Below are 14,335 nucleotides of genomic sequence, written 5' to 3' on the forward strand. Positions count from 1 at the left end.
ATACGAAACAGAAAACGGATGCGCGCGCATAATCAACGAGTGTTGGCAAACTCTGTAGTCGCACCAGTGTGACCTCTAAAAAAAACCTTCTTCAGGTACTGTTGAAGTCAGAAGTTTACATACACTTAGGTTGAAGTCTTTAAAACAAATTTTTTAACCACTCCACAGATTTCATATTGGCAAACTATAGTTTTGGCAAGTAGTTTAGTACAGCTTCTTTGCGCATGACACAAGTGATTTTTCCAGCAATTGTTAACAGACAGATTGTTTCACATTTAATTGACTATATCACAATTTCAGTGGGCCAGAAGTTTAGATACACAAACTTGTGCCTTTAAGCTGCTTGGAAAATTCCAGAAAATTAGGTCAAGCCTTTAAGCAATTAGCTTCTGATGCTAATTTGAGTCAATTGGAGGTGTACCTGTGGTTGTATTTTAAGGCCTAGTTTCAAACTCCGTGCCTCTTTGCTTGACACCAAGGGAAAATCAAAAGAAATGAGCCAAGACCTCAGAAAAAAATCATCCTTGGGAGCAATTTCCAAACATCTGATGGTACCACGTTCGTCTGTACAAACAATAGTACACAAGTATAAACACCATGAGACCACGCAGCTATCATACTGCTCAGGAAGGAGGCGCATTCTGTTTCCTAGAGATGAAAGTAGTTTGGTACGAAAAGTGCAAATCAATCCCGGAACAAAAGCAAAGGAACTTGTGAAGATGCTGGAAGAAACAGGTAGACAAGTATGTATATCCATAGTAAAACGAGTCCTATATCGACATAACCTGAAAGGATGCTCAGCAAGGATGAAACCACTGCACCAAAACTGCCATAACAAAGCCAGACTACAGTTTGCAAGTGCACATGAGGACGAAGATTTACTTTTTGAAGAAATGTCATCTGATGAAACAAAAATCTAACTTTTTGGCCATAATGATCATCATTATGTTTGGTGGAAAAAGAGTGAGGCTGCAAGCTGAAGAATGCCATCCCAACCATGAAGCATTGGGGTGGCAGCAGCATGTTGTGGGTTTGCTTTGCTGCAGGACAAACTGGTGCACATTAAAAAAATAGATGGCATCGTGAGGAAGGAAAATCATGTGGCTATATTGAAGAAAAATCTCAAGACATCAGCCAGGAAGTAAAAAAAAAAAAAGCGTGTGTGATCAAGGAGGCCTACAAACCTGACTTCGTTTCACCAGTTCTGTCTGGAGGAATGGGCCAAAATTCCAGCAATTTATTGTGAGAAGCTTGTGGAAGGCTACCCAAAACATTTGACCCAAGTTAAATAATTTAAAGGCAATGCTACCAAATACTAGCAAAGTGTATGATGTAAACTTCTGACCCACTGGGAATGTGATGAAAGAAATAAAAGCTGAAATAAATCATTCTCATTCACATTCATCGTGGCATTGTTTTGACAACCTTACCTACGTCACAACATTTATTTAATTCCAGAGTTGCATTAATGTTTGTCCGAGTTCTTATATTGATGACAGAAGAGTTGAACCACTACGTCAAGTATTCTCAAGCACATCCTAAAGACTTTCAATGGAGTTAAGGTCGGGACTCTGTGGTGGCCAATTCATGTGTGAAAATGATTCCTCATGCTCCCTGAACCACTTTTTCACAATTTGAGTCTGATGAATCTTGGCATTGCCATCCTGGAAAAATCCATTGATGGGATAACCAGGTAATTTTATTGCCGCAAAACATTGCTGAGCCTTGACCTGACCAATTGAAGCAACCCCAGATCATAACGCTGCCTCCAGAGGCTTGCACAATGTGCACTATGCATAACAGTGCATTGCTTCATGCACTTCCCTTCTTACCCTGATGTGCCCATTGCTTTAAAATGGAATAAATCTGGACTCATCAGACCACATGGGGTGGGTTACACCAACAAGGATTAATCTTAAATTTAGATTAAATCAAGGTTAATCTTATAAATCATGTTGCACCAATGTTGCACCAAATGTAAAAAATAATCATGGTTACATTTTAACATTCAATTTGATCCCGAATAAAATTTCACAGTAAATCTGGATTAACTATAATCCTGTTGCTCCAATACTTTATACTCTGATTTAAATCTCAGTTAGGTATTAACTTTAATTTGCAGTTGAGGTAGTTTAAATAAAAAACTCTCTTGAAATTAAATATGAATGACTAGGGAAACAAATGGGGGGCGTTTCATCAGCCCTTTGAAAGACATTTATTATGGTCCTGGGCCGTTGACCACGATGCGTACTTTCAAATCTGTGTTTGCGAGTACTGCGGCTTGTCGTGGTAGCGGCTCGATTACCTGCTTCCCAATCCTTTACATGCAGGGACACGGGTCAGAGACGGGTCTCTCGAGAAAAAGCAAGAGGAGAACTCTCTTGAACTAATTTCGGCATTTAACGAGAACGGTTACAAGCAACAGGTGATCGTTATTGCTCTGCTCCATTCTTATACTCATTTCTGTCGGAAGCCTGGGCTGTTCTTTTCTGTCACTGACAAGGGGAGGCAGACGATCTGAGACCTGTGCAGTCTTTTTCCTTAAATTATGATGCCATATTTTAAAGCTTGTAACATTGTACTTGTACAACCTCCTTGATCGGCCCTGGGTACTAACGATCTACAGCTAAGTTCAGAATCCATCATGGCGGATAAAATTAGTTGCAGGTGAACGTTTTAATCATGGGTTAAAAGTTTAATCTCTGTGTTAAACCATAAATAAAATTAAGTGGTCTAAAGAAGTGCAGTTACCATGCAGTATTGCGAGTATTAACGCTGACTACCACCCCTGGAGTTCACGAATTCGAATCCCAGGGCATGCTGATTGACTTCAGCCAGGTCTCCTAAGCAACCAAATTGGCCCGGTTGCTAGGGAGGGTAGTCACATGGGGTAACCTCCTCATGGTCACTATAATGTGGTTCGCTCTCGGTGGGATGCGTGGTGAGTTGTGCGTGGATGCCGCGGTGGGTGGCGTGAAGCCTCCACACATGCTATGTCTCAACGGTAAAGCGCTCAAGCCACGTTTTGAGGCGAGTCATTACGTCACCACAAGTACTTGGAGTGCATTGAGAATTGGGCATTCCAAATTGGGGAGGAAAAGGAAAAAAAAGAAGCTTTCAATAGTGCATCTGGCGAGATAGATGAGTTCCTAAGGAAGTGCAGACGCTGCTGCGCTTTCTTGATCAATGTGGAATTGTTGAGGCCAATTATGCAATAGTAAAACATTTCTTTCCTAATTTCTTCACTTTCACATGTTATTTTAATGTTCTGATTAAACCCATGAGCCCTTATTTGTCATGAAGCAAATCCTTTGAGATTTAGTTTCATCATTTTATCACTCCACATAATAGAGTAAGTCTGTGTGTACTCCTTGTCACTGCGTGTCATTAACACAGCATGTATGAACCAGGAACATTTGCATTACATGATTGTTTAAAGTGAAACCAGAGTGCTTTGCATTTACTATCAAAGTTTATACTTGTTCGTTTATATTTTCGTGGGAGTTTGCTACGAGCCACAGAGCGTGTATCTGAGAGCTTCACATGCTCTTCAGGACAAGAGCAGGTCAACCTCCGCGGTGCAGCTCAGTGACTCACGAACTCTTGAGTTCAATTGAATGATACACAAACGTGCCCTTCATGACATTTATACAGTATAAAATTCCCTTCATTGGGCATTCAAATGTGATTGAAATTTGAATGCCCTATAATCGCGGTTGTCTCAAATAACCGCAATCGTATGGATATTTAGTTATCGCGACAGGCCTAATGATTTTTCCGACCACATTTCTTCTGCGAAGCTGATGGTTCACCTCTATCCTTCCAGGTTTTAATAATGCTTTGGACATTTCTTAACCCAATTCCAGTGATTTCAGCAATCTTCTTGTTTGTTTTCTTTGCTTGATGCAGGCCAATAATTTACCCCTTCTGAAACGCAGTAACATCTTTTCGACCACGGAATACGTCTTCCAACATGGTTGTTTAAGAAATGAGAAGCTACACACTGCATCAGTTAGGGTTAAAAGAATTGTTGCCAGCTGAAGCATATTAATCACTGCAATGATGATCCAATCATGGGCTCTTAAGGATCTGCTTATTTAAATCCATATGGTGACTTTTTTTTTTGGCCAGGCAGTGTAGCTTCCTACATCTAAAGTATATCTATCATTGAAGTAGCATATTAAGCTAACATTGTATTATTTAATTTAATTTAAATTAAATAGATTTTTCATCAGGGAGAAAATAAAAAAAATCTCTCTCTAAGAGAAAAAAAAGTCTCTAATCGCAATTTGTAACGGAATCTTTATTTTCCCCACTCCTATTTCAAACCCAAGTTTCACAAAATTGAAAAAAATTATAAATTTAGATATTTCGTATATATACACACATATTTATATATATATATATATATATATATATATATATGAAAGAAAGTCATATCAGTTTGGAAAAACACAAGGGTGTTTTTGGTTAAGGGTTTATTGCAATATTTTTGCATGGGTTGTTGTTCCACAGCGCACAAACAATCTCATTTCAAGTTCAAGTTTTTTGCAAAAGGTGTAGCAATTAGCTGTTTTATCTTGGATAGAATCTTAGTTGTGAACAATCAGTCTTCACAGTATTATTGCTGCTGCTTCACTCAGATTCATTCACATGGTAATGTAGGTCATGTTCTAAAACTCGACTGTGTCTGCGGTATGCAGTCAGTCTGGCCTGCTGTTAATATGCCTATAGTGCGGCTGGAGGTCAGCAGGAGGTCTAGAAGTCTACACCGATTTGTTTGATTAGTCATTTTGCTCTGATAAAATAAGGCCTGCCTGCTTTGCATTAAAGCAACCTTGAAAGTAGCTGATGATCATAACTTGATTTAATAGGTATGAAGGCTACTGTCCTTATACAATTTATAGGAGTAATTATAGGTTCCACCAAAATACTATAGTTACAATTATCCAACACGGTGTACAAAACAAAAATAGAAGATTTCAGTATTTGTGTCATTTCTAAAGATTCTTACACAATTAGAAGATCATCTTTTATTGTTATGTATTATAATAGTTACACTACTATAGTAAGGGATGTGTAATGTGATGGTACAAATGCTGTACATCCTACTATTAGAGATTCTACTATACGGTTTGTTTTGTGGTCAATATATTTGTATGGTTATAGGTGGCCAGCATTGCTTTACATTATTTGCACATTAGATGGATTTAAAAGCATGGAGGAATGTGAGAATACAAAGTATGACATGTCCAAAACAAGTCAAGATGAGGATGAAGTTTGTTGTTCACAGTTTCCAAGTAACATCTTTAGCCACTTTTCCACCATCAGGCCAAACGGTTCTGAGCATGGCGAGGAATGGTTCAATCCATTTTGGTTCAATGTATTATGCATGTATACAGCTGTGGCCAAAAGTATTGGCAGTAACATAAATTTTGTGTTTCGCAAAGTTTTCTGCTTCAGTTGTTGTGGTGCTGATTCACATTGTTTCTAGATTATTGTGCAGAGTGATCAGATGCATTTTAAATAATTGCAAAAAGCTTAATTGGCCAAATAAATTTACTTTATCACAAAAAAAAACAAATTTCTAGCCAACAACATTTCACTAATCATATCAGCAGCACCTGGAAAAGTGTGAAGGAGTACTAGTCAGGCGAAATCACTCTATCATTCTGATTGGATTATAAGAGCAGACTGTTTGCTATAAAAGGAGAGAAGAAGTGCTTCCAATCATTGTGTTCTTGTTAGAAATGGTTACCTCTAAAGAAAGACGTGCAGCCATTATCACTTTGCATCAAAATGGCCTCACATGCAAGGAAATTGCTGCAAAGAATATTGCACCTGAAAGAACCATTTACCAGATCAACAAGAATTTCAAGGAGAGAGGTTCAACTGCAGTGAAGAAGGCTTCAGGACATCCCAGAGTGTCCAGCAAGTGCCAGAACCATCTCCTCCTGAGGAGTCAGCTATGGAATCGTGCCACCAGTGCAGAGCTTGCTCAATATTGGCAGCAGGTTGGTGTGCGTGCATCTGTACGCACAGTGAGGCGAAGACTTTTGGACAATGGTCTGGTATCAAGAAGGGCAGCAAAGAAGCCACTTCTCTCCAAGAAAAACATCAAGGACAGACTGAAATTCTGTTGGAAGTACAAGGATTGGGCAGCAGAAGACTGGTGCAAAGTTATTTTCTCTGATGAAGCCCCCTTCTGATGTTTGGGACATCTTGAAAATGTATAGTCCGGAGAAGAACAGGTGAACGCTACCATGAGTTCTGTGTCGTGCCAGCAGTGAAGCATCCTGAGACCATCCATGTGTGGGGTTTTATTTTCATCCAAGGGAGTGGGTTCTCTCACAGTTCTGCCCAAAAACACTGCCATGAATAAAGAATGGTATCAAAATCTCCTGCAAGAGCAACTTCTCCAAACGATTCAGGAGCAATTTGGTGATGATCCATGCATTTTCCAGCATGATGGAGCACAAGGTCACAAGGCAAGAGTGATAATGGAGTGGCTCGGAGATTATTACATTGACATTTTGGATACATTGACTCTTTGCATATATTGAATGTTTTTTCCAATAAAAGCCTTTAAAACTTATGAAATGCTTATCATTGTTTTCTAGTATACCATAGAAACATGTGAAAAATAATCTACAAATACTGAAGCAGCAATCTTAGCAAAACACAAAATTTATTTCACTGCCAATACTTTTGGCCACGGCTGTATACCAGCTTAAGACCATAAGTGGCCTCTGCGTTGCATGTGAATGAAAAATTGTCTACACTGAAAATGTTCTGATGTCTGGATATCTGCAGGGGTTTATGATTATACATACAAATTGTTTGACGTACAATGAGTAAGCTTCAGTACTTTCTATACATTTTATGGTTTCTTTATATTGATTTCTAAATAACTCTCTAGATTGACTTGGTTTAGATAAAATTACTTACATTGGCTAAGAAGTTTTTAACTGTTTTCTTATGGTACAATATTATTTCTGAACATCTGAGTTATTTTTAATGAATTAGATTATAATTCATTTTACATTTACACTATTTTGCCAACTTCCAGTGTGGTGCATTTTGTTTTTTGCAAATCTTTCTTGCACCTATATTTTCTAAAATGAAAATAAAATATTTCGCTAACCAGGTTGCCTTGTATTGTAATAAAGAACTTATTTTTTTAATCCAATTTGAGTTACATATTAATCGAGTACATTTAAAGGTTGAAAAATCTAATCGTGAATTGTTGAAAAATAAATAAATTTGATGTACTCCCTTTCATTTGTAAAGTATTCAATTCACTGAATTAAAAAAAAAAAATTGCCTAAAGAATTTTATATACAATTAGTTTTTTTGAATTCCAGCAAAAATAACTATGTTGTTGCTTATATTTATACCGAAATATAAAATGATGCATACCATGATTTGAGATTTTGGTCATACCGGCCACCCTAGAAACTATTTTTGCAAGGTTGTTGCCCTCACTAATGAACTAAAAGTACCCATTGGTTCATAATAAGTGGTTCTTGGCCTTGATTTTCAACACTAGTAAATTCATAATCTGGAACCAGGCAGCCATGAACTGGCCAGCTGTTTTTCAGTCAGGCATTTACAAATTTTTCATTCATCGAAACTAGTGTTTTAAAAATCTGAAAGTAAATAACCTATGTGGTTCCATTAGAGATGCATGAACCCGAACATGGAGTCTGAGAGCAGATTTTAACCAAGAGCAAATGTGTTCGCTCACTGAAAATGAAGCCTTGTGTTACTTGAGCTGAAATGACTTGTGGTGATTTGTTGCAGCTGTGTTGAACGGCAGTGGTTAGGAGGAAAGTGTGGGCTACATCTTGAGTGGCAAAAATGTGTTGACAAGCCAGTTGTCATCCAGATTCAGCCATCCTCTACTTGCCAGAGATATGTCCATTATCACAAGCTATATTTTCTCTCTCTTCATTTTCAGAGCATTGAAAGAATATTATCTCAGGCTGTGACTCGAGCCCCCTTTTCCATCTGCCGCTTTAAGGTACTGTGATTATTTCTATATGGTCAAGTGTAAAATACGAATTGTTTCAAATGAATCAGTTTAAATGTCCAGTGTTGTTGGGTAAAAAAAAATCTGTACTGTAATTCTGCCTTCATGTGCTACTGGAATTAACCTACTTCCCACTTCTAAAGTGGTAATTACTAGTACGTCACGTTCAAGTGTTTTGTTGTTGGACAGAGCTGAAAAAATGGACAACAACAGGTTCATTCATACATATATTTTGAGCCAATCATTGCCATACAGTTCACAGCTATCCATTTCACAAGTTAATTTGTCAATGAGTTCAAGATTTATTATGAGGGCTTGTTTAATGACCCGTCAATGTACACCTGTGTCAGACATGCTTGTGTTGCATCTCGGGGTGCGTTGCGTAATAAACATAAAATGTTTAGGTCACTGTGTCAAGATAAATATAGTTTAATACTCAATCTTTAAACACATATTGTGATTCCTTAGTTCGCATTTGCGCTCCTTCAAGGGTTTTGAACGCAAGAACGTAACGCATGTTTGTGTTGTTCTGTCTACTGAAGTGTTTTCTTCACTGTATAAACTGTGTGTTGCCATACAGCTCACTTATTGCCCTCTGGAGTAAACAGGTGGTACTACAAGCTTGCATTTCTTAGTAATCATCCTTATTATGGTCCAAGGGCATTGCGATTAATTGCGTAATTTTTTTTAACACGTTATTTTTTGTAAAATGAATCGCACTGAATTAACGCGTTAAATCGACATCCCTATTATCTAGTAAAAGATAGTTCATTTTGTAAATGTGTATAACTGAATACAAATTTTGTGTTGTCCTGTAACGTTAATTTTTACAAGCCAGAGAATATGATTACTGTGATAGGATAGTTGTAGTTTTCGAGATATTTGGCCATTTTGCCAATATCAGAATTGGATAAACTGATTGCTTGGACGATTAGCAAACAGTTTAGCTTCCCGGATACTGCACATCTCCTGTTTTTAATGTATTTTTATTTAAATTCTAATTCCCTGTTTCTGTGATTAAGTTCTCAAACTTTGTTAGGATCTTTTTGATTTAGCTGTTACATGTATGCAGTTATTCTGGCATTTTATAGACAGATAGATATTACAACATGATGTTCAGAGTAATCTGAATATTTGTAGACCTGTTTGCTCACAAAAGTCTTTATTTTTTTTTTTCCAGTTGTGAGTGTTCTCTGTTGTTTCTGTTTTTCCATCTAGCAGAGTTACTTTAGGGGAAAAAGAATGAGCTGATTTCAAGAGTGCTGATAATGACCCCCAGAATAAATGTGGCCTGGTCACACAGCAAAGAGGGAAACGTACATGCTGTGAGTAGACACATAATCAGAAACAAACCGCTAAACAGACCTGAAAAATAAATTGCTTGTGCATTACACCTTGTAGCATATTAGCGCAAAATACCACCAAACTTACAAAGTCCACTTACAGTGAGATTTCTAAGGCCATGATGCAATGAGATAAACACTGGATGACTGAAGGTCCCCTGCTTATCAGTCTCTAAGCATGGCTGGACTACAGCTGGTGACCCCTGCCTCCTCACACATGGGGCCCTTCTTCGGTCTACCATGGCAGCAGGAAGCTATCCATGACAGCATATACACACCAAGGAAATATCAGGCAAGTCTTTTGAATCATTTTTGGGTTAGGAGATTACTTTTTTGTTCTTCCTAGCCAATTGATTGTTTTTTAACAGCTTGATTTTATTTATTTATAAAAAAATGTATCTTCAATTAAAGGCATATTTCACCCAAAAATCTTGAAAGTAGTCATAATTTACTCACCCTCATGCCATTACAAACCTCATTGACTTGCTTGCTTCTGTGAAACACAAAAGATATTTTACGAATGTTCATTGCTGCTTGTTACCATACAATGAAGCTCCAAAAATGAAGAACCATAAAAAAGCACCATATATGTACCATGACAGTAGTCCAGATGACTTTTGCACTGTATAACAACAAGGCTTCTGAAGCCATGCGATAGCTTTGAGAACAAACTTTACTTACATTTGTCATCTGAACACACACAAAATAGGGGACTAGATTCTATGTGTCTGTGTGATTTTCAAGACTTTAAAACTTTATTACACTTAAGCTTTTATTATTCTTTAGTTTATTACTGTTTTTTTATGAATAATTTGTTTATTGCTGTTCATTATCTTGCTGTTCGTTTTCTTAGAATTGTTGTTACTTCATTTACGTCACCGACTACATTTAAATATAATTTTTGCGTTTACAAAATAAATGGTTTGTAACTAAATGCTTGCTCAAAGTCTTATCTTTGTAACACCTTTGTCAAGGTTGACTGAAAAAAAGCTAAACTTTGAAGAATAATTGTCTTTGATAATATCTAAATATATATCCAAATTCATAACTTAATTTCGAGAGATTAACTACGTTACAACATTGGTCTACATTTACTTGGCAGCATGTGTGGATCGCTGCAGCCATCTACTGGTTATAATTGTAATTTCATGTAAATGTATATATTTTTTTCTCAGCAGATGCTCCAAATGCATGACAGTTTTTGATATATATATATATATAAATAATTAATTTTTTCAATGAAGTGTATGTTTTTAATTAAGTGAAAGTAATATAAAATGTGTGTTTTATATGAAAATAAATGGTGTAATTCAGTGATTTAGAGGTAAATTAGGTCTAAATACCAAGTTTAGTGTTATTACTTTAGTGATGTTAGTTCTATTACATTTATAAAAAAAAAAATTAAACAAATAAATAAATACATGATTACTATATCCGGTCAAATTTGACCAGGGATTCTGAGAGTGTGTGCCTGTAATGAAGACAGTAAAAGGGTTAAAGCAAACATTTACATGTTAATATTTATATCCAATTTTATTTTCCTACCAGGTTGAACTTCTTGAAGCAGCTCTTGAACACAATACTATAGTCTGCTTAAATACTGGCTCAGGGAAGACCTTTATCGCAGTACTCCTAATCAAAGAACTCTCCCACCAAATCCGTGGAGAGGATGAAAAGAGAACAGTTTTCCTGGTGAATGCAGGTGAGAAAATGTTTACAGTGCCACACAATTTCAGCATGCTGTAAAGAAACCAATTTAAAACATGACTGTCTTGCTAAATGTTGATTTGTGTGATCTATTTGTGTGTTTGTCTTTTTTGGATCAAAGCATCATCTGTGGTTCAGCAAGCATCTACTATAAGAACCCACTCCGATCTCCAGGTAGGCGACTACATGTCAGAAGAGATGACATCATGGCCCGAGGAGATGTGGAACAGAGAGATGATGGGGAATCAGGTGTGATTATACACGCTTTTAACGTGCTGCTGAATTTATTATAATGATCGTGTCTATTGCTGAATGTGTCAATTAGATGTCATCGTGCAATCTCCCCTCTGTAACATTCTCTCATCCCTCTCTCTTTTCCATAATGTCTGTTCTTTTAGGTTCTGGTGATGACGTGCCACATCTTCCTGCATGTGTTGAAAAATAGAGTCTTGCCACTATCAAAAATCAACCTGCTGGTTTTTGACGAATGCCACCTTGCAATCACGGACCATCCTTATCGGGAAATAATGAAGGTGAAATTGCAGTTTGTTACAACTTTGAATGGCGACTGTGAAATCGCATCTGTCAGTGTAAAGGGAGGGATGATGAAAGCCTCATCTAACTGTCATTCCAACAAAATGATAAAGAGGTGTCAATCTATCAGTCTGGTATTAAAGGCCATGCATTTAGTCATGTTGCTGGCCTGAAATGTATTCTTACCTGGAGGGTTTTATTTTAAAGGATACAAATTGTGACTGATGTTCCAGTGTATAGGCAACATTAAAGATATACATATAAAGGCCTAGTTCACCCAAACATTTTAATTCTGTAATTATTTACTCACCATTTTCTAACCTCATATTGTTTCAAACCCGTATTATTTTTTTTTTCTTCTTCTGTGGAATGCAAAAGGAAGTATAATGCAGAATGTTAGCCCTAGTCACCATTCACTTTGATTACATGGGTAAAAAAAGATTCAGTGAATGGTGACTGAGTCTATCTTTTTTTTCTTCACTTAAAACAAATTCATACAGGATAAGAATGAAAAGAGGGTGAATAAATGATGCCATAATTTTCATATTTGTGTGAACTCTCCCTTTATGTCCAAAGATTAGGTGAGCGCAGATGTTTTAACTTCACTGCATATTTGATATTTCCTTAGGAGAGAGTCACGATTGAATTTCAGTATGCTCTTCCATAGTGAGAAATTTACAAAAGAAATGCAGGCCATGAACCTGACAGTTAGGAGTATGACATTTTGGCCTTGAATTCAATTTTGTTTTAGGGAATCACATTTTGATTCCAAAGCAATTCTCTATTCAAACAGTGTAGGGGGTGCAATTCTGTCAAATCATGGTGGCTCAATGCCAAATGCTGCGTGAAGGCATAATAAAATATGTCTGCTCCGACCCGCCAATAGAAATATAATAACCAGGTATAATAAGCTAGTAGTCAGAGGTCGTTCTGCAGCTTTCATTCTGTGAAATTCAGAGCGTTTTCAATCAGTCTGCATCATTCTTTTTGTGACTTAGCAATATAGTGATCACATTTCATGTGTGTTTAACATGATGTCCTGTGAATGTGATACCTGTGCAAAGAAATACAATATATTTTCTTTAAACAGTGTTTGTGTCGCAGAAAATTGGTTTGTTGTTTTAAAATAAAGATTATTAAGCCTTTTTGTCCTTGGCTGTCTTGGCAGATTTGTGAGGGTTGCCCTGGCTGTCCCCGTATTCTTGGTCTGACTGCTTCCATTTTAAATGGCAAATGTGACCCATGTGACCTGGAGGAAAAGATTCAGAACCTAGAGAAGATTCTGCAGAGCAATGCAGAAACTGCCACTGACCTTGTGGTGCTGGATAGGTACATTTCTGCTTTCCTGCATTTCTGCTGTATTTCCTGTAAAACTAACTTTGTGATGTATGCAACAACGTTGAAATTAAATGCATCTTAATTCACTCATAATGGAAGTACTGTCATAATTTACCAATCCTCAAGTCCTTCCAAACCCGTTAGAATTTCTTATTTGTAACACAAAAGGAAAACATTTTATGAAAATGTATGGTTTGTCTTTTCAATGCAGAGTCTGGTGATAGTAACTCAAGCATTGCACATCATGAGTGTTATGGTAAAAGCTCATTCACGGTGGCTCACGTTCATAAGAACTTGCATTATTTAGCGATAAAAGCAACACATGTTCTATGAAGCCACTATGAACGAGCATCTTTTATAGATTACAACTGAAAATGACAATCTGACACATTGTATGCCTACAGAGCCGGTTGGACTATTTTTATGAGACTTTTGGGTCTTTTAAATAAATACTGAATTTTTTAGGTGAATTAGCTTTTCCTTAGATGTTGAAGACTTTGCTTGTGGTTTAAAGATCTCACTGGTGTGTTTTCATCCAGGTATGCATCCCAGCCTCGTGAGGTGGTGCTGGACTGTGGACGATACCAGGATGAAAGTGGACTCTCTGAGAGACTTCTGGGCGAGCTGGATGAAGCCCTTAATTTTCTTAATGACTGCAACTTATCTGCTCATCGAGAAGAACGAGATCCCACTTTCATCTCCAAACAGGTTCTCTTTACAGAATTTATAAGTCATCAAAGTTCTTTACAGCATTTTGTTTACTGCTGCGGTTGTTTGATCTCAAACTAGGTAAGGGCTCTTCGGTATCTTTTTTTTTTTTGACGTTTTAGGGGCACAGTCATAGGTCAGTTTTCAAAGACTGTTACATGTAATTGCTACAGAATTCAGAATCAAAAGATGCTTTATACATAATAAAGGTTATCTGATAAACCTTTTCAAAATAACCTTACAAGCAGCACCAAACAACAGAAGTCCTCACTGATAGCCTTTATAAGCCTCTAATAAACAAAAAATATATTGATGACACTTTATGTTTCCATTTGCCAGAAACAAGCATTATATTGGTAATTCTTAACAGATTTGTACTTCATCAATGCTTGCATATATTAAATCAAACTTTCAAGAAATTCTAAACAATTATAATGTATTTTTAGGTCTAACTATCTCTAGCTGGGTTTCCAACCATGTATTTTTATGCACATTTTGGGATATTGCAAAAAACTGCTCTATTGAAACACCAAGATGCGGATAAAATAAATGTGCAAAAAAACATTTATACGCTCACTTGATGTGGATACATTTTTATTCGATAAGAAGAAATTATATAACTCCTATTGAATTGAAAAGGAATACAAGATGTGCGTCAAAAAAAGTCATGTGA

General features: G+C 36.8%; 1 protein-coding gene across 1 annotated transcript in view; it reads left to right on the plus strand.

The window, feature by feature from the left end:
• The first annotated feature begins 9,532 nt into the window (after positions 1-9,532).
• LOC127657107 (endoribonuclease Dicer-like) overlaps positions 9,533-14,335 on the plus strand; it is a 52,228-nt gene continuing 47,425 nt past the window's right edge. Inside the window, exons 1-6 of the mRNA XM_052145758.1 lie at positions 9,533-9,667; positions 10,924-11,077; positions 11,204-11,331; positions 11,481-11,615; positions 12,785-12,945; positions 13,494-13,662. Coding sequence (XP_052001718.1) covers positions 9,554-9,667; positions 10,924-11,077; positions 11,204-11,331; positions 11,481-11,615; positions 12,785-12,945; positions 13,494-13,662 — 861 coding nt within the window. The 5' untranslated portion in view covers positions 9,533-9,553. The remainder of the gene's footprint in view (positions 9,668-10,923; positions 11,078-11,203; positions 11,332-11,480; positions 11,616-12,784; positions 12,946-13,493; positions 13,663-14,335) is intronic.

Source organism: Xyrauchen texanus, chromosome 16, assembly GCF_025860055.1.
Source record: "Xyrauchen texanus isolate HMW12.3.18 chromosome 16, RBS_HiC_50CHRs, whole genome shotgun sequence".
NCBI lineage: Eukaryota > Metazoa > Chordata > Actinopteri > Cypriniformes > Catostomidae > Xyrauchen > Xyrauchen texanus.